Genomic DNA, 25,541 nt, shown 5'->3' with positions numbered 1-25,541 from the left:
TCAAGGCATTTGTTTTTTATGTGGCTTAATTTTAGTGTGAAACTTGGACCATATTGAGTTGCTCACAATTTGATTTACATGTATGTTTTAGTACCTAATATTTTCATGTGAACCTCACAGATAGTCATATACACAATGTGTGTAGTATATTTAAGGAGAAAGCACAGAGAACACAATTTCTCACTGCTACAAAATGAACAAGTAGTCCAAGACACAAAGCCAACTTAAGGACTACAATAAACTAGTAGTTTTACCTACTGCACACCACCTTCCTGGAACCTTTTTCTCCATAACCAACAAGTTCTGAGGGCTACATCAGAATTTCTTGGTTGGCTCATGGGGAAGCTCGTGGGAGGAAGAAAAGTCATTTTTTTCCTGTAAGTTTTACGAATCACCCACATAGTTTTCACCAAGAGTGACTGATTTACATATCCTGTTACTTGCATAATTTCCTGTTTCTATTACATATACTAACTGCAACCTTTCTGTCACTGGTGTCTTTGCTTCTGTGGCAGGCTTATTTAAAAACTGTGGGTACAGTTTAGCATCTTCAGCATAAAGCTCTCTTTCCCCTTTTCCACTTCCATATGGTGTTTGGTAATATTGTGGTTTCTGAAGGCCAAAGGTTTATTTTGGGGGATTAATGGTTTACATTCATATATGCTATAGAAAATTCAACAAAAGCCAATGTTATTTTTATTTCATTCTAACATAAAATTGAGTGAATCTGAAAGCCTCTGCTAGGGAAAGATGGAGGAAGAAGACAAATCACATTCACTTTGGGGGTGAATAATACCACAGAACCTCATTCTCCCCAAAATCAATAACATATTTTAAAAGAACCAGAATAATATAGGTTTTTAACTAAAATTTTAAAAGATATTTACATGAGTTAAATTTTAAACAATTTTGTGTTTACATATTAAGAAATTATTATATCAGCCATTCCTTCTTATATTCCATTTCTGTTCTTATTGTAAAGATGTTGGAAATAGGCATTTTAAAACAAAGAGTCTTAGTCAAGGAAACTAAGGAATGAAACAGAGCATTGTTATCTAAAAATCTACAGCTCCTATTTATAAGAATTTTGAGAAGGGATGAAGAAAACACGTGTATTTATGAAAAATCATGCTTAAATTTCATTTAGGAATCCAAATGGAAAATATAATTAAAAGTAACCAAACCCCTACTATTCAAAAAATAACAGGCTTATAAATGTACAACTTTTGCTATGAATAATGTTTATAATATCATTTACTGTTAGACATTTAACAAAGACACATTTACTTGAAAATATAAGCAAACAGTGCAATAGTTATCTATATGTAGCAAAAAAACCCCAAAGCATGTGTATATATGCAGATATAACTAAATAAACAGCATTTTAAATCTTTATTAATAAAAAATATAGTTTAAAAACTTCCATAATGGCTGTAAATACTTTCACTGCTGTAGTTATCTTTAGAAATAATTTTGTCAGAAACCTAATAACTCAGACAAAAAAGGTAACTCAATGTCAGCTCCAAATGGGGCCAGAGTGAACTCTCTAAGCCATTTGTTCCAATTAAAAAAACTCTTTATTGCCCAGTATTAGGATAGTAAGATGAGTGAAATGTAAAAGTAATCAGTTGTTACATTACCTAAAATTTCAGCCACCAGGCTGACCAGAATATTAATTTAGTGGATGAAGTCTACATTTGAATCCTAAGGCTAAGTAACCTAAAAAAGAATTTAAGATTATTATCATTATCTCTTAAATTCCCTATTTTGTGATACTCTAATGTGTTTCCCTTTCATGCGATAATTTTTTCCTTTATCAGGCACTTAAATGTTATCTACTAATTGCCCACCTCTATTATAGACAGACAGTGAATGAGGCAATTGTGACTGGCTGACTTTTGCCTTTTTGCTAGGGGTAGGAAAAGGGCTGCAGGTATTGATACTAATTTGCAAGTGAGTTGCACACTTAGTAAGCTTAGTAAGTAAGAACATCAGCCAATAGATACATTTGAAACACAAAATAATCACTTATAAGAAAATCTCTTAAAATTGCATGTAAAAATAATGAGATCATGTTAACTGTATGTTGAAACCAAAGATGTATACTACTAATAAAAACAAACTGGAGTAACCATTTTCAAAAGCAATTATGTTTTCCTGGTGAAGCTAAGAAAAAAATGTCAGGATGTAGAAATCTGCAGAAAAAATAAATTGGTTAACAGGAAGTTATCATTACTAAGGCATCATACAAATTATCTCCTTTATATAAAACTTAATATAATAAATTTCACTTGGTAATAGAAAACACATAAAGTATTATGTTGGATAATAAAGTAATGAATTAATTTCTCTAGGCAAAATAAAATACATAGCTTAAATCAATATGTGGAACTTTGAAACCAGTTTCCACACATTCTCATCAAATCTACAATGTTTAATGCCAAAAAGAAGAAAAAATCTATTATAACCTCATAAACTACCTATTATATAAGGTGATCTGAAATTCAATATTACTATGAGTAATTAAAATCCATGATGCACTGGATCCTTTAATTTTTGGTAAATGACTCTTCATGATTTTTTTTTCCCTTAGAAAAGAGAACATTCACGTCCTGTTTTAGAATACCAATTCCTTAAAATCTTAACAGAGTTATTTTATGGTATTATCATAATCATTCATTTAGCAATATGTGAAACACCATGCTAATATATTCAATGTCTGTATTCCAGCAACATCTTGTGTTTACAGGGATAAGACATGAGGTGCACCAGAAATACTACCATTTGAGGTCTCAGTTTTCAATATATTGGGCATAAGGAATTATAAGGTAAATACTTTCTCATCTTAGAAGGAAGAACAGAATAAAATAGGCAAGAATAAAAAAAAATGAACAATGAAGAATGGAGGAGAAACAGTCAAGTGAGAAGTGATGAGGATGGCAAAGGAAAGGAGAAGAAAATGGAATTAGAAAAAAAAACCTTAAAAAATAAAGACAATAATTTGGTAAATTAAAAGAGAGAGAGAGAGACAGAGAGAGAGAGAGAGAAAGAAAGCACATGTGGTGTTAGTCAATACCATGGTATTGATTTCACTGACTAAGCCACTTCTTGTGGAAGTCCAGGGACTGGGTGGTAGGATGAGAGGGAGGAGAAGGGAAAGCTTGGCTTTAATGGGTCACCACATTCTGCATCCGTTCTGAATATGCTGGCTTCCCTTTTAAACAATACTCTCCTGTTGTTATGGGGTTGAAGGAACAAAAGGGTGAGGACAGAGTCAAAAAGGAGAGACTAGAGGTGAGAATAAGATAGAATAAGGGAGACACCTTTGAGAATTATATAAATGAAGTTAGAATGACCTTTCCAGATGATTCAATAGTTCTTTAATATGTTCTCCTTCCCCCAGCCCCCACTGCCACCATCTGCAAATCTTGTTGAGCAATTATTTACCATTTAGGGGGTAACAAAGACCACTAGCTCATAGAATTCATCTTCCATTTCTCACTAATCAGTGTCCAACATCCCAGCTATTTATTAATGTCTATCTTTTTTACTATCCCAACCTAGTTATTTTCCATTCCAGTAGCCTTATAAAGGCCACATATATTATAAAAGCCACATATATTAAACCATTTCTTGCCAGAAGGTACTCAGGTTCCAGAAGACCTTTCAAAATAAGAGTGAATATGTTTGAATATTTACACAAAATGAAAGGAAATTTTCCAAATGTTGGATTCAACCACCACATACCCCACTCCTTTTAACTGATATTTGTAAGAAGAAAATACTTGTTTTTAGTATGGATAGAATCTTTAAAACACTTACACACCAAAAACAGTATTAACATAAAATTTAACAGATTCATTAGGAATATGCCCAAATAGATTTAATAACTATAGTCTCATCAGCTAAAAAAACGTGTTAAAAGTGCATCATGAGGGCAGAGTTGCTGGTTCAAACTATGCCGAGGTATCTCCCAGAGAGAGGGATGTAGTGTGGCAGATGAAGTGGAAAAAATCTTGGGAGATTCCAGCAGCTGTGAGGAGTTGGATCTTCACTGGCGGGCAAGACATGCAATAGGACTCACTCTGCTTTGCTTGGATGTTCATGATTTTTTCTTCTTTCTACCTGGCAGCCACAGTTTCTCAGCCACAGAAGTGTGTTGATTTGAAAAGCTTAAAAGCCATTTATAATAAAGAATATAGCAATATGAAAAAGGACATAAAACTTCCAGTTTCATTGCAAATAAGAAAATATACTTTTTAAAAAAAGAGCAAACTAGAAAACACATACACCTAATTGGACATCTTGAAGATATACCATACTAGCAATTTCAAAAAATAATATTAGAATTCATCTGTGAGTTATTCAACTTTCTCATATCCTTAGGGAAAAATTTCAAATTGCTTTTCTATGGGTTTTAAAAATAAGAAAAGTTGTCCGATTTTATATTGTACATTACTAACTTTAGCAGTAGAAAATTTTAGAATTACAGAAAAATACTAACTGAGGTAATAACATTCAAAATATAAGATTGAACATTACTCTTCATTATTAGGTCTAAATTGGTTTGGAACAATATTGGCAATATCTCACTATACTGGTCAATTAATCACTGGATTAAAAAATAATATTAAATAAGTATTTCCAATGTTTTAGGTCATACCTTAACATAATTATTAAATCATAACCAACCCCGAATATCTCTGTTAATTAATGTAGGGATAGAAGGGGACTTTGTAGACTACAAATAATTTATATCTATTTCAACTAATTTATCTACCTACCAAACCTTTTATAGTAACAAAAACAAGATAACTTCCATTTTATCACCTCTGTATATTATCTAGTAAGAAGTTAAAAGCATTGTATAGACCACAAAGGAGGCAACAGCAAGAGAGGGCAGACTAGGCTGCCTTTAATACAATGCACCATTCTTACATAAATACGCTTCTCATTTGAACGTAAAGAAGAAAATCTGGTAATTGATCACGTTATTAAGGAAGTCTACTTTCAGGGAATTCAATGTATTCTCCTGTCAGGGAATGTCTGTGTTACCCCCCAGAATCAATTTGTAGGCTCTAGTAGCAGTTTGCCAAGAAATATGACTCCAATTGGTCCAATAGCTGTTGTAGGTAAAAGGGAGGAAGGGAGGTCGGAAAGTTAATTTTTATTGAGTTCTTAATGAGTGCCTGGCATTGTGACACGTGTTTACGTATCAATCTGAAAGAAAGGAGTGAGGAAGTAACAATAAAGTTAAATTTCTTACCTTTCACCCCTGCTTAATCTCTCACTGAATCCTGAGTTTTACTTACATGATCCTTAAAATTCTTCCCCTTTGTTTAATACTTTTATAATTTGAGTTTGGGGAGGGAATGTAACAAAATTGAAGGCCCTGGAGTCAGAGAGCTTTGAGTTGCAGGTGAGTCAAACATTCTGAGTCTCAATTTCCACAAATACCTTCTTCATATAATTATTTTAAGTAGTAAGTGACATAAAATACATGAAGTACTTAGCATGATGCTTGGTACTCTGTAAGAACTCAGTAAGTGTTGGCTATGGTTATTATTATTATGAAATGGTAAGGTGATGCTTAACTAGTTAGTATGATTTGCTTAAAGCCATAAGTCAATTTCAGAGCAAAAACTAGAAGCAAGTTTCCCCAACCATCATTCTCTGTCATTTTCAATATTCTAGAATATACCTGTGATGCAAAGATGTATTTATACATTTTCACAGTATTTACATATTGCCAATCCATATAGATTTTATTAGTTCACTTGTAGTCCTTTAAAGGCTTTCATATTCATTTGTAAACATCAGAATCTTTGCTCCACAAAGAGTATCCTTTGAACAATTTTATTTTTCATCAGAGACTAATTTCTACTCTCTTAGGATTGACCAACTTGATATTGGTCCAAGTATTGAAAAGATGTCATGTTTGTTAAGGTCACATTGCAAGAATGGAGGCAGCATGAACATTATAAGAGGAAGAAGTTTCCTGTCTACTGGAGTACCTGCTTTATCCCACTGCCCAAATCCTCAGTCGAGGGGACAAGAAACTTTAGTTAGGACGGCCACTTTGTATAGTTTCTAGTAATGACAACTTTCTCATTATCAAAATTGTTATAGTGTGGAAAGGTTTGCTGATTACCAAAATTCTGCATTAATTAGTATTAACCTTACACCTATACGTTTAATTTTTTAAACTTTTATTAACTTTTATTCACTTAGTGAATTCATTGAAGAAACAGCATAAGTTTGATTATCAGTGTTCAGGAGCCTCTCTACAATATCACAAAGTTCTCAGTTCACTCAAAGCCAAAAATGAAATGGCTTCTGCCTCGACATTAGTATCAATTAGAAAGATTGGAGTTTTTCACGCCAGTCTTCTTATCCCCAAAATATAGCCTTTCTTTTTAAAAGTTTCTTCTATGACTAGAATAGGCAAAAAAATTTGGTTAAAGGGTACAATAAGAAATAATTATTAATTCTAAAGGATTAGTGAGCTATAAGTAAATATTTACCACAAAAAACACATTTTTTTCCAAATGAAGCTTATTGTATTAATAATTATTATTTTAACTTCATTTGTTTTAAACAATACACTTTATTTTGGCAGATATAGAAGAAGTAAGTAAATCAACTGAGACAGAAAACAAACCAAAGTGAAAAATCACGATGTTCATTTTCTAAACCTAACATTAAGAAAAAGGCCCTTGAAAGTCTAACACTTACACAAAAGTGCCGCTGTCAAGATCTTAGCCTAGAAATGGATTCATGAGGTTCACAGAGCAAGAAAATTTTAGGAACTTATTTAGTTAAGTGCAACAGTTTTAAAACAAAAACTGTAGTCTCCTTCTGGGAAATGAAGAGCCAATTTAGCTATTAATGTTAAAATTTAAAAAAAAATTGACATTTAAAATAAACCATTCTACCAGACACTTCAGTGAACAAATCAATGTTAAAGTAGTTGAATGAATGTATGCTGTTACAAAACATACCTACTAGGTAATTCAATAGTTTGTAAAGTAAAACTTAAAAAGTTTTATCAAGAAAAGGTTGAATTTGTATGCATTTACATTAATTTCTATCCCAAAATTATTATCTCAATTCATGGGGTGTATAACGTTATCCCATACCTGCCCATGTAGAAATGCATATGTAACCTCAGTCAACACCAATATTTCCAAGCCTTATATTAAAACCATGTTTTTTAAAAAACTATGCCTTACCTTCTATCAAATATGAATATTTATTCAGCTATCTTAAGAAAGGCTGTTCAGTCATTTTGTACACAACAGGTGTTTTATTTCAATTGCTATTCTTTTAAAGCTTTAGCAAATATTTATATTAGTTCCTCCCATTGACTCATAAGGTAATTATACATACCACAGTCTGATGGTTAACTTGAATCACTTCATCGCCAGCATGGATTTTCTTGCACCGATCTGCAGGTGACTAAATTTAACATAATGGAAATGATAAAAAACACAAATTTTATCAGTCATTTCCTTTCCCTGAAAATACTACAGTAAGTCTACATCTTTAAATTAGATCAAGACTTCAATTATCTTCTTTAAAAAATTAAGCTAATACAAATCACTACAAGTGTTTAATATATTGTTTGTATTCTATAGATAACTAAAATAATTGAAAGTTAAAATTTACTTGAAAAGTGATATCCAGTTTATTTTTTATTCATTTCCAATTTCCAATTATTTCAAAACAAAGAAGTCTTGAAGTAATATTAACCTCAATTCAACAAATTTTGAAATTCGCAAAATAATTATCTGTCATAGGCCAGAATTCAAGGTAAGATGATATCTCAGACAAATCCAGTTACTCAAGTTATAATACAAGTAAACTCTTAAGAGGGTAGTTCATCTAGGATATTAACTCAACCCTAAGAATGGTATTGTAACAAGAAAAAAATGTATTTTTTCATAGCACCTTTAGAAGGTAGGCTTATTACCAAATCAGACAAGTATGATGCAATAATTCTGACAAGTTTGTAAATCATTACTGTAACAGAGTTGTAACTATACTCAGTTCCTGTGCTATCTGATTCATAACTGATCTTTTTAAAGGAGAATATAGAAGAAAAACATCAAGCCAATGGCTCTAGTCATGGTGTAAAAAGAAAATGATAGTTGGCATATAAAATTGAAAGAAACTGAACCAACCTCTTTCACAGATAAGTAAAAAAGGGAATAATATAAATTATAGACTTTCAGTGTTAAATGGGACTCTAGAGATCATTTTGTCCAAGCTTCTCATTTTACCTATGAGAAAATTAAGAAACTAGGGCAGAGCAGAGCAAAGTAACTTAACCACTTTAGTGAGCAGCTCTTTACTAAGACTCAACACAGATCTCCTAATGATAAATGACTAAGGATGCCAAAAAGTATGAAATACTTTCAAGAATAAAGAATTAAGTGATGAGCCATTAATATATGGTTCATATCTGAACTACTCACAAAATCAATCTTTCTGTGATCACTCACCCATTTATCAAATATTACTGAGTAATTAATATGAGCTGTACATAGTGTTTAACTTTTTTACAGACTTCAGACAACAGAGAGATGAATTCCTATCAATTTCTTCAAGATATAGTTCCACATCAACATTTCTGTGATTCCTTCTCTGGTTTTACTTGGCAGCATTTATGATTCTTTCCTTTGTCTGTCTATGCAAATTTCACTACCTGTTTACACACATAAACCCCTAGTTGCATTCTTTAGGAACAGCAAGCTAGTTTAGTTTAAAAATTCAATACTTAGCCCCTTGCTTGGAACACAGCAGACATGAAGCAAAAGTTTGTTATAAGAACAAATGAATAAATGAAGGGTCAGAGGAATGTACAAAAAAATGAGAATGATCAATCAGTGACAGGAGTATAGTTTACAGTATATCACTGCATTTAAATTTTTTAAATGGTTGACAATAAGCATATAACTGATATTTCTGATCCCATATAATTTATACTTAATACCAAATGTGAAACCAGTACAGGAATCCAACTGCAATCTATATAATGTGTTTCACTATTCTCAAGAAACCAAGAGAAGTGAGTAGAAAAAAAAACAATAAATGATTAATAAGTGAATTAGATGAAGAGAATGTTGATTTTTTTAAAAAAAGAAAATGCTGGTAAGATATTGAGATCTATAATAATTAGAGATTTACTCCGCCTCAGTCTTTGAAGGAACACAGCATTAATATGCAGTTAGTGAGAATTTCTAAAAGAAAAACAATTCATAGCTCAGCACCTACTTAAGAGTAAGATGGAAATCTGGGACAAACAAATATGGGAATAATGATTTATTACACTATTCAAATCTATTATACTGATAGTGTTCAGGCTCAACACGATCATTTCACATTTCTGTAGCTCTTTACAGCATAGCCTTACACATTTATTAGCTTATTTGATTTTTGTATCAACTTAGTGAGGTATGTAGTGCAGATAATATTTCCAATTTACAGCTGAAGAAGCTAAAGCAATGATAGGGTAAGTTACTTGCCAAGAATTACACTGCCATTAAGATGTAGAACTAATTGTGGGACTTAGGTCTAGGGACTCTGACCCATGGTTTGCAGAGGTTCTCAAATTTGAGCATGTCTCAGAATCACCTGTTAAAACATACTCTCTTTTAATAAGAAACAGGGTGGTCTGCAGAATTTGTGATTCAGTAGTTCTAGGGTCGGGTGTGAGAATTTGTATCTCTAACAAGTTGCCAAGGGAGAGTGATGCTGCTCATCCAGAGAGGGACCTCACTGTGAAAACTGGTGAGCTATACCATGCTGTCTCTCCAATGAATTAAGCTGAATTATAATGCAGTATTCAGAAAGCCTGAATTATCTGATGCTTCTTTCTTACATAAATTTTTTTAACATAACTAACCTATTTGACAGATGGAAGTGGATTCTTTCAGATGTCAGAATAACTTGTCATAAACCAGGAAATACTTAAAAAGGCAAATATCTGGCTGTAAACAGAAAACATCTGATTTACTCTAAGTAACCAATTATTCTAAACTAAATGAAATGACTGAAATTCTTTCCAAACCAGCACTTACTAACTCAATATGTCTTATTTAGTTTTTTCTCCTAATCTGTTCATGTCCTCAGAAGTCAACCTCAATTATGTGTGGTAAGTAAGTTGTTTAACAATAAAAAGAAATACACACACCAAAATCTGGAATGTTACAATACTTACATTTTCTGTAGTTCCAGTAATTACATGGAGCCCATCATATGTTGATTTAATATACATACCCTAAGAAAAAGACAGCATCATAAAAACAAGTGAAGTGACTAGAATATTGGAATATTCAAGTATATTATAACCTCATTTACACACACAAAAAACTTATTCTATCAAAATGCTACAGGCCCAATGAATCCTTATTCAATAATGATGTCTTTAAACTAGTAAAAAATTCCTAACTGAATGTTCTGGTTTCTAAAGTTTGGCTGAAGAAGCCTGTACTCAACTTAATCAAGTAACTACTTGTTAAGTAAATTGCCTGTAAAATTTATAAAATGTAGCATGGTAATTCAATATCCTGAAGAAAGAACACAGCTCACTCCCCCAACGATTCTTACTATTTGTTCTGTGGCAAAATAAAAGTTATAATGGGAAATTCAAATACTGGTTATTAGTGTATTGTACTTGAAACAAATTACACAATAAAAAATAGGTTTCTACAGAGACACTTCAAGTACAACTAACTAGAGACAGATGAGTAATAGAATACTGTTAATGTAAACTTTTTTCTCCAGCTCTTTTGTGGACCCCTGTATTTCCTGCCTTCATTTTTATTGATGAAATTTTAACAATTATATCCAATCACTTCTATATCAATAATTAAGAGGTAATGTGTGGCACATCCTCCTCCAAATAAAGAGGGTGAGATTACATTTTCCATTAAAATTTTTTTTAATGTTTGTTTATTTTTGAGAGAGAGAGAGAGAGAGAGAGAGAGCGTGAGGTGGGGAGGTACAGAGAGAGAGGGAGACATAGAATCTGAGCTGTCAGCACAGAGCCTGATAGCCCGATGTGAGGCTTGAACTCAGGAACCACGAGATCATGACCTGAACCGAAGTCAGATGCTTAAGGGACTGAGCCACCCAAGCAGCCCTCCATTTTCCATGTAAATAAGTCCATTTTAGGGATATCTGGGTAGCTCAATCAATTAAATGTCAAACTCTTGATTTCGGTTTGGGTCATGGTCTCATGGTTGGTGGGATTGAGCCCTGTGTAGAGCCTGCTTGGAATTCTCTCTCTCCTCTCTCTCGGCCCCTCCCCTCATTTGCACATGCTCTCTCACTCTCTTTGTCTCTCTCAAAAAAAAAAGACATTAAATATGGAAACTCTCTATTACAATTTAAAGTTATCTAGGTATCTTGAAATTGTATAAACTGTAAAAACAAACAAAAACCTTAAATTATGGATAGTGATAGAACTTGAAGGGAAAAAATATCACAAGAAAATATTCACATTATAAATGGGGGCACCTGGGTGGCTCAGTCAGTTAAATGCCCACCTTTTGGTTTTGGCTCGGGTCATGATCTCATGGTTGGTGGGTTTGAGCCCCATGTCCAGCCCCATGCTGATGGTGCAGAGCCTGCTTGGGATTCTCTCCCTCTCTCTCTCTCTGCCCCTCCCCTGCTCTCTCTCTCAAAATAAATAAATAAACTTAAAACAAAATTAAATATTAAAATATTTAATATTTTATGGCCTTTTTTCCTCTCTAATGAAGATTCTGTTACTTTTCTCTTTGGGAAAATAATTACATGAAGTTTTACTAATACAAGTGCTTTGCATTTCAAAATATTGATTTCAAAAATAAAAAAAAATACGAATTTTAATGAACTTGAGGTATAAAATATAATGGACTTAAAAAGAACCAATAGGGGCACCTGGATGGCTCAGTCGGTTGAGTGTCCGACTTCGGCTCAGGTCATGATCTCATGGTTCGTGAATTCGAGCCCTGTGTCGGGCTCTGGGTGGACAGATCAGAACCTGGAGCCTGCTTCGGATTCTGTGTCTCCCTCTCTCTCTCTGCCCCTCCCCAGCTTGCACTCTGTCTCTCCCTCTCTCAAAAATAAATAAACATTAAAAAAAAGAACTAACAATATCTTTTCAGAAAAGCACTTATTCTAGCACTTATGTAGACGGTTACTATATGTTAATTTCTCATACCTTTAGGTTAATTGTGTATTTAGATAACTGAATGTACATGTATTTCCATTGAAAATAAGTAAGAAATAAAAACAAGAAGAAGAAAAGTTCATGGGATAGTACTAGTAAAAACTGGGTAGGTTTGGGGGTGCCTGGGTAGCTCAGTTGGTTAGGCGCCTGACTCTTGATTTAGGCTCAGGTCATGATGTCACAATTTGTGAGATTGAGCCCCATGTCAGGCTCTGCACTGACAGCAGAAGCCTGCTTGGGATTCTCTCTCTCCCTTTCCTCCATGTGCTCTCTCTCTCTCAAAATAAACAAACATTAAAAAAACACTGAGATTTGAATTAAGAAGTCATTTCAGTAATGTCTTCTACCTAAAATGTTGAGGAGCGCCTGGGTGGCTCAGTCAGTTATGTGTCCAACTTCAGTTCAGGTCATGATCTCGCGGTTTGTAAGTTTGAGCCCTGCGTCAGGCTCTGAGCTGTCAGCACAGAGCCTGACGCCTGCTTCAGATTCTGTGTCTCCCTTTCTCTCTGGCCCTCTCCTGCTCACACTCTGTCTTTCTCTGCCTCAAAAATAAATAAACATTGAGCAAATAAAAAAAATAAAATGTTGATATCTGTTCCAAAAATGGCTGAGCCTGGATCACTAATGTGAAACAAAATGAATATAATTTAAAAGGTATGTATTTACCTGTGAACTCTAGTTCCTTAAATGAAAGTTCATTACTTCATCTAAAATAACTAACTAACCTCAACAGAAGTGCAAATAGAAATTAATTAAGAAATTGGCTAGTAGTTGTTGCCTATGACCATATGGTAATATTCAACCTTACACTGGTGGCAAGTGTATACCATACTCACTTTCTAAGTTAATATTCATCTCATTATTTATGGGAAGGTAAATCTAATGGTGTTATTATAGAAGTTAAAAGAGGACAAGATCCTTGCCATCATTTTTCTCTAGGCATTAACAAAATTACATCAGATTAATAAAGGATCTGAAGTATATTTGTAAGAGATAAACACTAAATTTTGTTTTAGGTTTTTTACATAGAAGTATTGTGATAGAATAAAGTGGGAAAAGACAGTGAAAGAAATAATATATATTACTTGGACATACAACAGTCATCACTTATCATTCTCTATCACAATCATCACAAATACCTACTTGTTAGCATGTGCCAGGGACTGTTTTAATTGTTTTCTATTCATTTCACAATAGCCTATGTGGTATAAACTATCATTATTTCTGTTTTAGAGATAAGGAAACTGAGGTACAGAGAAGCTAGGGAGTCTGTCCAAGGTGGTGAAGCCAGGTTTCAAGCCTAGGCAGTCTGACTCCAGACGACATTCTCAACCAGTAGGCTCCTGACTTACCGATTTATTAACAGAAGAGTTGTGCACCTTCACTTTTATTATAACATAATATTTGGCAATTGTAGATATTCAATTCAACCATTGACTGTTTAACACATATTCTGAAGACCTCTTTAGCCCACCTGCACAATGTGCAATGTGGTTATAAAGACTAACGGGCATTTTACAAACTTATTTTATTTATCTTTTCTTCTGAAAATGGTAAGCAGAAGTTGACTATATTTATCTCTACACTTCTTTCAATATTGTTCATTACTGATTACAAATTAAGGTGTCCGACAAGAGCTCTAAATAGTTTCATTAATGGTTAGGGCATAGAGAAAGTCTAATATTCTAAGATAAATGTTTAGAAAAGGCAGTACAGTCATGCAGATAATAAAAATTCATGACATACTCTAGTTGTGCCTCTGGAAACAAAATTTTGAGCAATTATTACACAAACTAGGAACTTCAAGACTGGCAATTATAAGCTAAAGCAGGTATCTGTTATTTATAGGAAGAAAATCTCACCATTAATTATATATAACTGTTACACGATTTATATTAAAGTTAATTTGTTCAGAAGGATAAAAATATATATTTTTCATTTTTAATGATTTTTTCAATGTTTCCTTATTTTTGAGAGAAAGAGAATGCACACAATCAGGGGAAGGGCAGAGAGAGAGGGGGACATAGGATCTGAAGCAGGCTCTGTGTTGACAGCAGAGAGCCAAGTGAGGGGTTTGAACTCATGAACCATGAGATCATGACCTGAGCTGAAGCTGGAAGCTTAACTAACTGAGCCACCCAGGTGCCCCCCAAAATATTTTTAAAATGCTTAAATACAGAAGGATCTAGTTATGTATACAGAGTTTAATTCTAGCAACTTCATGGAAGCAATAGGATACAAATAAAGCACATTTTAAAACTGCCACAAAGAATGAAGATATTGTGTTATGCAATATTTTCATTTCAAACCTAATACGCCATTTGTTGTAATGTCTTTTAATAATAAAAACTGACTTCATTGTTTTTATCCCCCTTTGGTAGTATTAATGAGAAAAATGGCCAAAAAAGTCAGGTGCCCAAAGAAAGTAAAAGAAGCAAGTTGCTTGGATGAGTTTCAAGTTAATCATCTTCCAAATAATGAAGAGTCCACAGAAATACATCTGATCATTTGTTCACCTTTCAGAAAGGGTCAAACAGTAGGAGGACATGTAATTCAAATGGCTCTATTTCTGGAACAGAGACAAATCTGGTCTTCCATTTCATCAAAACCTTCATTCTTCCTTATTCTTTTTTTCTTTTTTTAAAACCAATTAATTAATTCCAGAGCTGACTTGAACAGTTCCCTCTCTCCTGCTTAGCTTGCCAAAGTGACATTTGCTTCACTTGGTCTCCAAATGTCAACCAATGGGAGCCAGAGCAACCTCACAGTCAAGTCAATGGAGTAGGGCATATTTGAGGATAATCCAAGTGTCTAATAGCAAAAGGACATTCTGAGGCCAAGAGGTTTCCCCAAGGATGTCTCCCCCAAGCCCTTTCTTCTCTGTTCAACTCATCTCTTGGTTCTGATCTAGTCTCAATATGTTGCAATAGTTCTCATTTTGCCTCCTTTAATTTTCTGCTAATCATTGTTGTTTAAAAACATTTTAGAAGCTAGTTTCATGTTTTAATCATAACTAAGTATGTTTCCCATCATTCCTTATAATGCTTATGACTCTCAAAACTAAGAAATCCTAGGGGATTTGACTAATCAGGTATAAAGTTGATGAACAATTTATCTAGTTCATCAGTGGAAGAACCAACCAGTTACCCTTTGCCTATGAAAGATGTTGTTTTGAAACTGGCAGAAGACCTTCTGCAGATGTTGTAAGCTAATTAAACTTCTTTAAATCTTGGTATACTCTCACCTCTTTCTATTTCTCTCCTTCAAGTACCATTTAGACATTTCTTATGGCTAAGCACATGCTAAATGTTACCAAAATTCTTAAATCTATTTATTTCAAATGTGACTGACTAAACTTGTTTATGTGGTGAATGATTTTTTTAAAAATTAAAAAAAATATTTTTAATGTTTATTTAGTTTTGAGAGAGAGAGAGAGAGTACGAGCAGGGGAGGGGCAAAGAGAGAGAGGGAGACAGAATCTTTAGCGGGCTGGGCTCTAGGCTCTGAGCTGTCAGCACAGAACCCGACACGTGGCTCAAACCCATGAACCATGAGATCATGACCTGAGCCAAAGTCAGATGCTCAATCTACTGAGCCACCCAGGCGCCCCAGTGAATGATTTTTAAAATGATACCTTGAATGAATCATATAAAATTTATATTTAGGCATCTCTTTAATACGAATCACAAGAAATGGTTTTTACTTAACTTTTTACTAATATTCAACATTTTGGGTTTTTCTTTTCCTCCTTTGGAAGTATTTTCCCAATGAAGTGCTGCCAATTGTCCTTTAATAATGATTTCCCTAGGTGGTTCCAGTTTTAAAATCACCCTCTGAGGGGCACCTGGGTGGCTCAGTTGGTTAAGCGTCTGACTCTGACTCTTGACTCTGGCTCAGGTCATGATCTTAGGGTTTGTGTGTCCCTCTCCCTCTCTCTGTCCCTCCCCTACTGGCGCTCCCCTTGCCCTGCCATCTGGCTTTCAAAATAAATAAATAAACTTAAAAAAATAAAGTCACCCTCCTAATTCTCTCACACTTCCGTTAAGCAATTTCAGCTTTAAATGTGGGATAATGGAACAAGCTTTGCTAACGTGTACTTCATTGAGATTTACCTGGACTTAAACCCTGGCTCTATTACCTATGTGATATAGGGCAAATTGGTGAAGATCTGTGATTCCATTTTCTCATTTGGAAAATAAGAAAGTACCTACTCTACAGAGTTGTGAGAAAATACTTGGCAAATGGTAAACACTCGTCTTTTTTTCTCTTCCAGTCTTTCTCAGACTAACTGAATCTGGTTGTTAGCATTTTAAGTTTATGACTGTTCCAAAGAGCAGACCCATATCTACCTCTTTCAAATTTAAAAAATAAAAGACCTGTCCAGGGCTATACCTTCCATTAAAACAAATCAAGATTTTGGGGCACCTGGGTGGCTCAGTCAGTTAAGCATTTGACTTCAGCTCAGGTCATGATCTCATGGTTAGTGAGTTCGACCTCACATCAGGCTCTGTGTGGATGGCTCAGAGCCTGGAGCCTGCTTCAGATTCTGTGTCTCCTTCTCTCTCTGATCCTCACCTGTTCGCTCACTCACTCCCTCTCTCTCTCGGAAAAAAATAAACATTAAAAAATTTTTTAAAAATCAAGATTTCATAATGTCCATTAATTCGCACTGTGTTGACTCACTTCACAAGGTTACTTTCCCCAATGATTTCAGGGGAAATTGGTGGGGGAAAAAATCAGGCTCTTTTCTCCAAATACTGTCCTTAGAACCACAGGCTCATAGAGTTAGAGGAAGCTTTAAAGATGATCTAGTCCACCCTCCCTTTCTTCCTCCAACATTCTATGCATGAAAATAGCAAGGCCAAGGAGGTTAAATTTACTCCTCCAACTCCTCAAGATCACACTCACGGCTATATTTTATGTAAGTGATTTGTAACTAGGTGTCCTGACTCCTAATCTAAAAGAATATATACTAATTCCTAATCTCCCACTCCACAAATCATGCTGAGAGAGCTTCCTTTCTTTATAACTACTGAAAAACGGGGTGCCTGGGTGGCTCAGTTGGTTTAGCGTCCAACTCTTGGTTTTGGCTCAGGTGGTGATCTCATAGCTTGTGAGTTTGAGCCTTACATCGGGCCCTGTGCTGACAGTGCAGAGCCTGCTTGGAATTCTTTCTTGCTGCCCCTTCCCCTCTCTCTCTCTCTCTTTCAAAATAAATAAACTTAAAGAAATATAACTACTAAAAAGGGAAACATAAAAAGGAAAATCTTCAATACTACAGGTTGAAACATGCTTTAAATGAAACTGGACTGTGTAAAGATAGCCAAAGGGAACAGTAAGAATTTAAAATCATAAGTATTACTTCAAATAAATTTATAAATATTAAAAATAAACTCTTAAAACTAATTAAATTTAGATACTATACTTATAGGCTATGATGATGGTATACTTGCTGGCTTTTTGATATACTGATTTCCATCTTCCTAGGAAAACACTGATAAAAGGTACAAAAGCAGGAGAAACTCTAGTTATCAAAAAGTAATTTGCCAAATATCAGGAGAAAAGTCATTCATAATATAGATGGCTTCACAGTGAAAAATCACTATTATGCATTGGATAAAAGCCACATAAAAAGCTAAACTTGCTTATAGATCTTTAAGAATATATTACTTGAATTATATTATTTCCAAGACTTCTATTTTCTAAATATCAATAATTATATCCTATGAAAATTCATCTGCAAGGAGAAAGGAGAAACACTGGAGCACCAAACTAATAATTTACAATTGTGTAGGGGGTAAGATGTTCTCCAGTCAGTTTCCTGTTTTTTGTCTCTCTCATTAATATTAATTTTATATGTTTTATTTCTAGAGGCCCATTAAAGAAATTTAACCTCTGGGTTAAATTTAGAACCAATATAATTTTTAATCAAGTGAATAAAATATAGAAGATGATTATTATTACATAATAAAAAAATAGATCTCTAGATGCCAGCCTAGTTTTGGCAAAATCCACCTGCTTACTCACTCTTTTAAGAAAGAATGGATGTGAGTTATAAACAATATTGGGTTTGTTTAGCTTATACAACCTAAGAGGAAAGAGTCCTATTAAAACCAGTACAAAACAAAGCAAAACAAACAAAACACCTACTGGCATGGGCAGGTAACAATGTAGTTCTTAGTATAAAACTGTTGAACTTCCTTTAAACCTAAGGAACTTTGGTAGGGGGGGTGAAAGAATGTAATACAAGCTAATTTATCACAGGATAATTTAGAAATCGCCATTTTAAATTCCTTTTCATTTTCACTTATCTTCATAAAACTTCTTTTCACAACAAACTCCCACTACTTTAATTTACCTCTGGAAAAAAAATACCAAAATATTCTAAGTTTGTTAGAATTTATGGATTCCCATATTTGGAGGCTACTTTGCCCACATCATTAGCCATCCAATGATGGATGGTGGCTTTGATAAACATGGTAGCTCTTACCAGCCCTTCACTTGGTTTGATGTTTGCCAGCTGAATCACTTCTAGGTGGGCAGACTGTGAAACCAGAGGATCTGATGACAGGGATATGATGTGGTCACAGACTCCAGAAAGAGTTTTACACTGAAAAAAAAATTAGGATGAACACATGTTGTATGTAACACGTGAATCACTTTTTGTTATAACTTTCTTACAAGAAAAAAATAAAGAAACATAAGCAGTGACTTTTTTTCTATAAAATCTGCATAAAATAGGTATTCAGGTGAAAAAAACATAATACATACACAACACACCTATATTCTAAATTATGGATACAAGAACTAAAGATCAAAATACAAGAAAGTTATGGTTTTGTTTCTCTTGTTTGATTCATCAGACCTAAAATCAAATCATTATTCCTAAATAATCTTAATAACCACACAACTTCTTGATAACAACCTCTGGATGTAACTAAACTCAATAATTTCAAAACCACCAATGATATGATCAGAAAAGTTTAAAAACAATCCAGTAAACGACCAAGAAGATGAATGTTCCAAGTCTGCTCAGTGAACTTCTCCTACTTATTTGTATATACTTTACTGTTCAAGGTTACCTTTCTATAAATTTCCTATGTCCTTCAGGTAAAGTTTGCCACTTCTTCAATACTGGTTTCTCAGCATTCTATGAAGTCTAAAATTGCATAAATTCTAAAATTGCTTCATTCTGAATCCCTTGAGGCAGAAGCCATGTCCTACTCATCTCTGACTTCTCTTCCTCCCCCTTCCCCACACCTCCACACCAGGTAGAGAGATCTTACAACATATAAGGTACTCAGTAAATACGAGCTGAATAAACTGAGGAACAAAGGAGCTTTAGCACTTAGTAGAGTGGCTTGACTGAGGACAGAGAGCTAATACTTTAGGTTAGGATAAATCTATTCATGCTGCTATAGAACAGATATAAATATGTTAGAGTGAGACATGGTAAAATCATGAAGAGTGGAACATAAGTGAATGACGCTTGGAGTATACTTTCCTCAAATATGCTAGCCCTTAGAAACTTCAGACTCTCACTGTGCTTACTGGAACCAGGTGTCCATCATTTGGTTTCTTCTTGTTATTATTATTATTTACCTTTATTGTAGGAAGAGCTATTATTTTTCAGCAGTCAAGGTGTCATTTTCTGTCCATTTCCAACATGTTACATTTGTTCTGTGACCACTACATTACTCAATTGTAAGGGAGACAGTTCTCTCTGTCTGGTCAAGATAATAATGACTCTCTTAGTTGCTACACTCTTTGTACATGGCCCGTGGCCTCTCATTCTGCACTGGGTTCAGCTTCCTCATACCAAAAAACTGCCAAACTAAATTTCCCTTGTAATTTCACTCCTTTTTGCATCTACTTCTCAAGGCTGCACTTTTATTGCAGCTATCAGCCTCCAAAGTGAGACATTAGCTGGTAAGATACCAATAACCATGGAAAGAACATGGGCTTGATATAAAGATAGATGTGGGCGATCACCACAGTGCCAGTTACTTGCTGTGTAACTGTGAGCAAGTTATTTTATATCCTTGAGGCTCAATTTCCTCATGTAGAAAATGGGGTGATAAAAATTGCTCTATATGACAAATCAGGTTAAGGTATAAAGAAAGAGCGTAATATGGCTCCAATCCAAACAAGACACTATATAAATGCTTATTTTCCCCCTGTTGCTTTCTCTACCCTCAGAGGGCTTAATCTTTACTCATGAGATGAATAATCTCATTATTCTTCATTACATGGCCGTGTTGACCATTTTACAATGACCAGTGATCATACTGCATGGCCATAATGGGAGAGTTCACATCTCTTTACTATTTCTGATGTTCAAATCTCAATGCTCAGATACAATGAAGGTATTTACCCCGAAAAGCTGCTAAGCATAGTGCCAAGAGCAATACCACTTCTTAGAAATTGGGAATTCTACAGGGCCTGATGTATTTGACCTGTGCAATTGCATAGGGGGCTGTACCTTAGCATTATGCTCTGCTGTTGAGGTCTTGGAATTCTCCATTGTTCTTGAACAAGGGACTTAACATTTTCATTTTGCACTAGATCTCACATGTTTGTAGCACATCTTGGCACCCTAGTTGTGTGTGTGCATGAGCATTTTAATTCCTCTTGAAAATATTCATCAGCAGCCATGGGGGAAAGGACAGAATGGCAGTACTCAACATACAAAAACTGGCTGCATTTCAAATTGTTGATGTTTACAGGAAAGAAAACACTTTTGGGCAGATTTAAATCTTTTAGCTATTCCTTTCCTCCCATGTATGGCTACATTTTCATTCTTATTTTCTCTTTATCTCAAGAGGGTGATAATATTGTTAATTCTTAAGCATTTCTAAATAGGATACTTGGATTGCATGATAATCTAAAGGAGATATAATCTAAATCAGTACTAAATCAGTATACTAAAAAGAAACCTTTGTCGTTTCTACAAATTGAATTATTTTAAAAGTCCAATGCATAAATAAATAGGAAAGCAATGGACATATTTAAATTGCTCAACATGTGTACATGACAACATTCAGGGCCTCATACGACACACTGGTAATGAGCAATAGCAGCTCTCCAATTCAGGCACTGGAAGCACTTAGAAGTGGGGTAGAAGAAGGAAAGGCAGAAATACTAGACTGTAGACATGTTTACAAAAAAGAAAATACCAATTAAATCCACCGTATTAAGTTGCAAATCATTTTCTCAGATTCCTCTTCTTGAGTAATTTTGTTTGCCAAATACTTGCTATGTGCAAGGTCTGCTGGAATACAAAAGATGAGTAAAACAATGACTTTACCAGAAAAGCCATCAGGATTTAACAGATTAAAGATCTTGAAAAAAATAATAAAAAGACTTAGAAAAGAAACTCCACTAGAACCTTGCTGCCTGTTTTAGAGATAATGTACTAGAACCTTTATATTATAGTATTTGGCACTTGACTTAATAAGCCAATTAGAAGGGGTATAAAGCCTGGTTTTATATGCTAATTCTACACTCATTACTGCATCATACATCAAGCCACTGCAGGAAACCACATTAAAAGTACTAGGCAAAGTTCCAGGGAAGTTATTTGACACATTCTTGTAAAAAGCAAATTTGCTCATTCAGTAAAATCACGAGATATTATGTTGTTAACATTTTAAAACACAGCATTATCTACTGTTACCTAATTTCTAGAAAAAGAAAATTATAAGATAGCAAGAAAAATACATCTTCTATTATTATAAGTGAACATCAATATTACAGAGCACCTATAGCATATCTGGTACAATGCTAAATAGATGACCTTTGAATGACATGGGTTTGAACTGAGTGGGCCCACTTATACACAGAATTTTTATAGTACAGTCCTGTAAATGTATTCTCTCTTCCTTAGGATTTCCTTAATGACATGTTCTTTTCTCTAGCTTAATTTATTATAAGAATATACTATAAATACATAAAACATACAAAGTATGTGTTTATCAACTGTCTTATAGGTAAGGCTTCTGGTCAACAGTAGGCTATTAAGTAGTTAAGGTTTTGTGGAGTCAAAAGTTATACATGGATTTTTTTTAACTGCATAGCAGTTTGGTGCATTGTTCAAGGGTCAATTATACTTCATATTCATTATCTCATTTATCCTTATAACAACTTCCTGAAGTAGATATTATTATAGCCAGCATAGCAGAGGAGAAAGCAAGGCTAAATAAACAGATCAAGGTCCATTGCCTTGGAAGAAAAAGGACTTGAATTCTTCATCGTTATGCTTAACATCTCTCATTTCAATCCCTAAGTTGGAACTTGTTTTGATCAGTTTCTTTTTATATTGCTTAATCCTATGTCTGTATGAAATGGATGTTACATAGTATGTTTAAACTATATACTATAATGAAATACAAGGCAATTCTGCAAACATTCTTGCAATCTAGAATGCCATTTAGATAAGGAATAGTAGATCTGAGAGTGTGAAAGACACAGCTCTCTGGGAAAATGTAAAGCCATATTTGCAGCAGCAGGACAACTCTATCCTAGCTAGAAGATGACTTGGTAACCACCTGTATTAAGGGGATTCTTCTGGTATTTCTGCAATATTCGTACCAAAGAATTTTTAATTCTATTTATCTTTAGTTCTAAAAACAGAAAGAAAATTTGAACCTAAAATTAAACCTAGTAAATAATATGCCTTTAATAAAGTTAAAGGAAAAATTAAGATAGCAATGAATATTATAACTGACCTTGTGGATTCTGTTATGAGCTACCCATGATGGTAACAAAAAATAGTGACTAAATAGCAGGTGACAGGGCTAGCTAGGACTTAAGAACCTTTTAAAACAAAAGAGGGTCATGGGCTAGAAGTAATGGTACTGTGACTTTTTTCTCTCCAACTGTTCATATTAATTTCAACTATGAATTAATAGAGCATGTTCTCAGAGTGAAATGGGAAGTTTTCATATTCCATTCTATATACATCTTATATTTTACATACATTTGCGCACACACACACACACACACACACACACACACACAATCTGGTTCACCCAAATCTAAAAGTTCAAAATGGAAAAAACACCTGAACACAGCAGGTTTAGTATAAAATTAATGGTTTTAAAATAGTTGTAAAAGCAACATTTTAGTCACTGTGGAGATTGAAAAAACAGCACCCTTAAATTAACATATTAACTAATAATAACAGTATTATTTCATTATCACTGAATTTATCAAATAGTTTTTAGATTACTATGTAAAGTTTCAGTGATTATGTTTTACAAAGGGAACACAAAAAGTATTCTAAGTACAAACAATAGTGAAAACCTAAGGGAAAGGAAAGAAGTCTTTCCTATATTAGTTACCATCAGAACATACTCAGACATGATTGAGCTACTTAAAGTATTTTTATTTGTTTTTCTAGATAAGTGAAGTGCTGGAATCAGTTATTCTGAATGTATTGGAGGAAATGAATGGAACTATCTTTAGGTTAAAAAATCAGAAATTCGTTTCAATTAAGAAAGAACTTCAGGCTCATAAGCTGAACAAGAGATTCTACCACCCCCCAAAAAAGATTTTACAAACGGACATTTCTAGAAACTCTTCAGGTATATACATATATACAAGGGACAAGAATATAAAACAAAGATAAAATGAGGAAACAACAAACAGATGCATATACATTTTAAAATAGCAACATTGATGTAAAAGCTACGATTTAAGAATAGCTTAAATGATTCAGGTTTATTATCAATAAAATGGAAAATAGTAGCAAAAGTTTTATTTTTTATGAACTTTTTATTTTATTTATTTTGAGACATAGAGAGACCACGAGCAGGGGAGGAGCAGAGAGAGAGGAAGAGAGAGAATCCCAAGCAGGTTTCACACTGTTAGCACTGAGCCCAGTGAGGGACTCAATTTCAGGAACCATGAGATCATGACCTGAGCTGAAATTAAAAGTCAGATGCTTAACTGACTGAGCCACCCAGGTGCCCCAACAAAAGTTTTATTTTGACAGTGTATACACAGTAAAAGTATTAATATAACTGATATTTCAATTAAAATAGTCTGGAGGACAGAACACGTTTTTACTTTGGTTTGTCTATTAGTATAATTCAGTATTACAAATCATGTAATCCTGTGACAATTTAGGATAACATCTGCATTGTATTTTGTGAATGAGAGGTTTTGTTTTTACAAAATAGTATACATTTATTCTAATATTAATAGTGAGAACTCTAAATGATATAAGCCTCATTCAGAAATATAGTATTCTTAGTATCTTAATACTTCCTATATCTCTGTTGAGCTAACAATTTTGTAGTTCTAATTATCATGGCTCCCTAATAAGATACAAGGAGTAAAGAATCAGAGGTAACTTTGAAAGAGTAAAATCCACAAACAGAATTTAAATTGGTATTCAAAAGCATTATTCTATGTAAATATTCCCCAACCCAGGAAGAATTTCTTGCTCATATGAGTAAACAGAATTGAAGGAGAAACAATCTTTTAACCCTAAAAAACAAATAGAATGAAATTTCAATTTTAACCCAATGTAAAAAATCATATCTATATACGGTGAAGATTAAGAGTTTCAAATAGCTTCAGAATACAACTGTAGGAGCAAATAAATAAAGGTTTTATGAACTTTGTTCCAACAAGGCCTAGAAAGCTCTGCAATTCCTTTAGGTTTCAAATTCTGATGGTGGGGAGAAAAACACAACAAAACAACTAACAGAATGAAAAGAAACCACCACCACTCTTCATACAGCCATTCATTCATTCAACAATCACTGAGTATCTGCTAATGATTCAAATGCCCACTATTACACTCAAGGATTTCACAACCTGGTGTTTCAGGTAATCTATTTGGCTTTGTCCTTAATGTCACTTACATTAAACATGTTGTCCTTGTGTTCCTGATAATGGAAAAGAGGCAATAACACTTTAAAACAACCATCATTCACGAATGATGAGGCTATGAAGGATGAGGTCAGTACCAAACAGTGAGAGAACATCAGTGCCAAATATGTACCTGCTTTGATGAGCAAGAAGTGGACCCATGACACTTCCAAATTATTTCCAACTGCATCTCTGAAGCATCCTGGTCTGAATTAAAGTTGACACAAGACGCTCCACTCTCTGGTTTCTGACAGGAAAACAGTCAGCTGGAAACCAGTATTTAATCTAGGAAAATCTCCATTATATTTGCCTGCTCTCTCAGGGGCGAGAAATAGAGCCAGAGAGGCTTGCAGTGGGTCCCCAGATAGTTGAGAGAACACTCATTAGGGTGAAAATTTTCAGGCTCAAAATTAACAAGGGTCTGGACATGCTAGTGGCTCAA

The 25,541-nt window shown here is 34.1% G+C and overlaps 1 protein-coding gene across 4 annotated transcripts in view; it reads right to left on the bottom strand.

Moving 5' to 3' along the window:
• Positions 1-25,541, bottom strand: part of CNKSR2 (connector enhancer of kinase suppressor of Ras 2) — a 293,610-nt gene that overhangs the window by 131,480 nt on the left and 136,589 nt on the right. For all 4 annotated transcript variants that reach the window (XM_047845020.1, XM_047845018.1, XM_047845021.1 and 1 more), the window contains exons 6-8: positions 18,711-18,830; positions 10,223-10,282; positions 7,390-7,458 (exon numbers count right to left, since the gene is read on the bottom strand). In XM_047845020.1, the coding sequence (XP_047700976.1) occupies positions 7,390-7,458; positions 10,223-10,282; positions 18,711-18,830 (249 nt within the window). The remainder of the gene's footprint in view (positions 1-7,389; positions 7,459-10,222; positions 10,283-18,710; positions 18,831-25,541) is intronic.

This window comes from Prionailurus viverrinus, chromosome X (genome assembly GCF_022837055.1).
Source record: "Prionailurus viverrinus isolate Anna chromosome X, UM_Priviv_1.0, whole genome shotgun sequence".
NCBI classification, from domain to species: Eukaryota; Metazoa; Chordata; class Mammalia; order Carnivora; family Felidae; genus Prionailurus; species Prionailurus viverrinus.
Note: the sequence above shows the minus strand (reverse complement) of the source record. Positions and strands in the feature narration are given on the sequence as shown.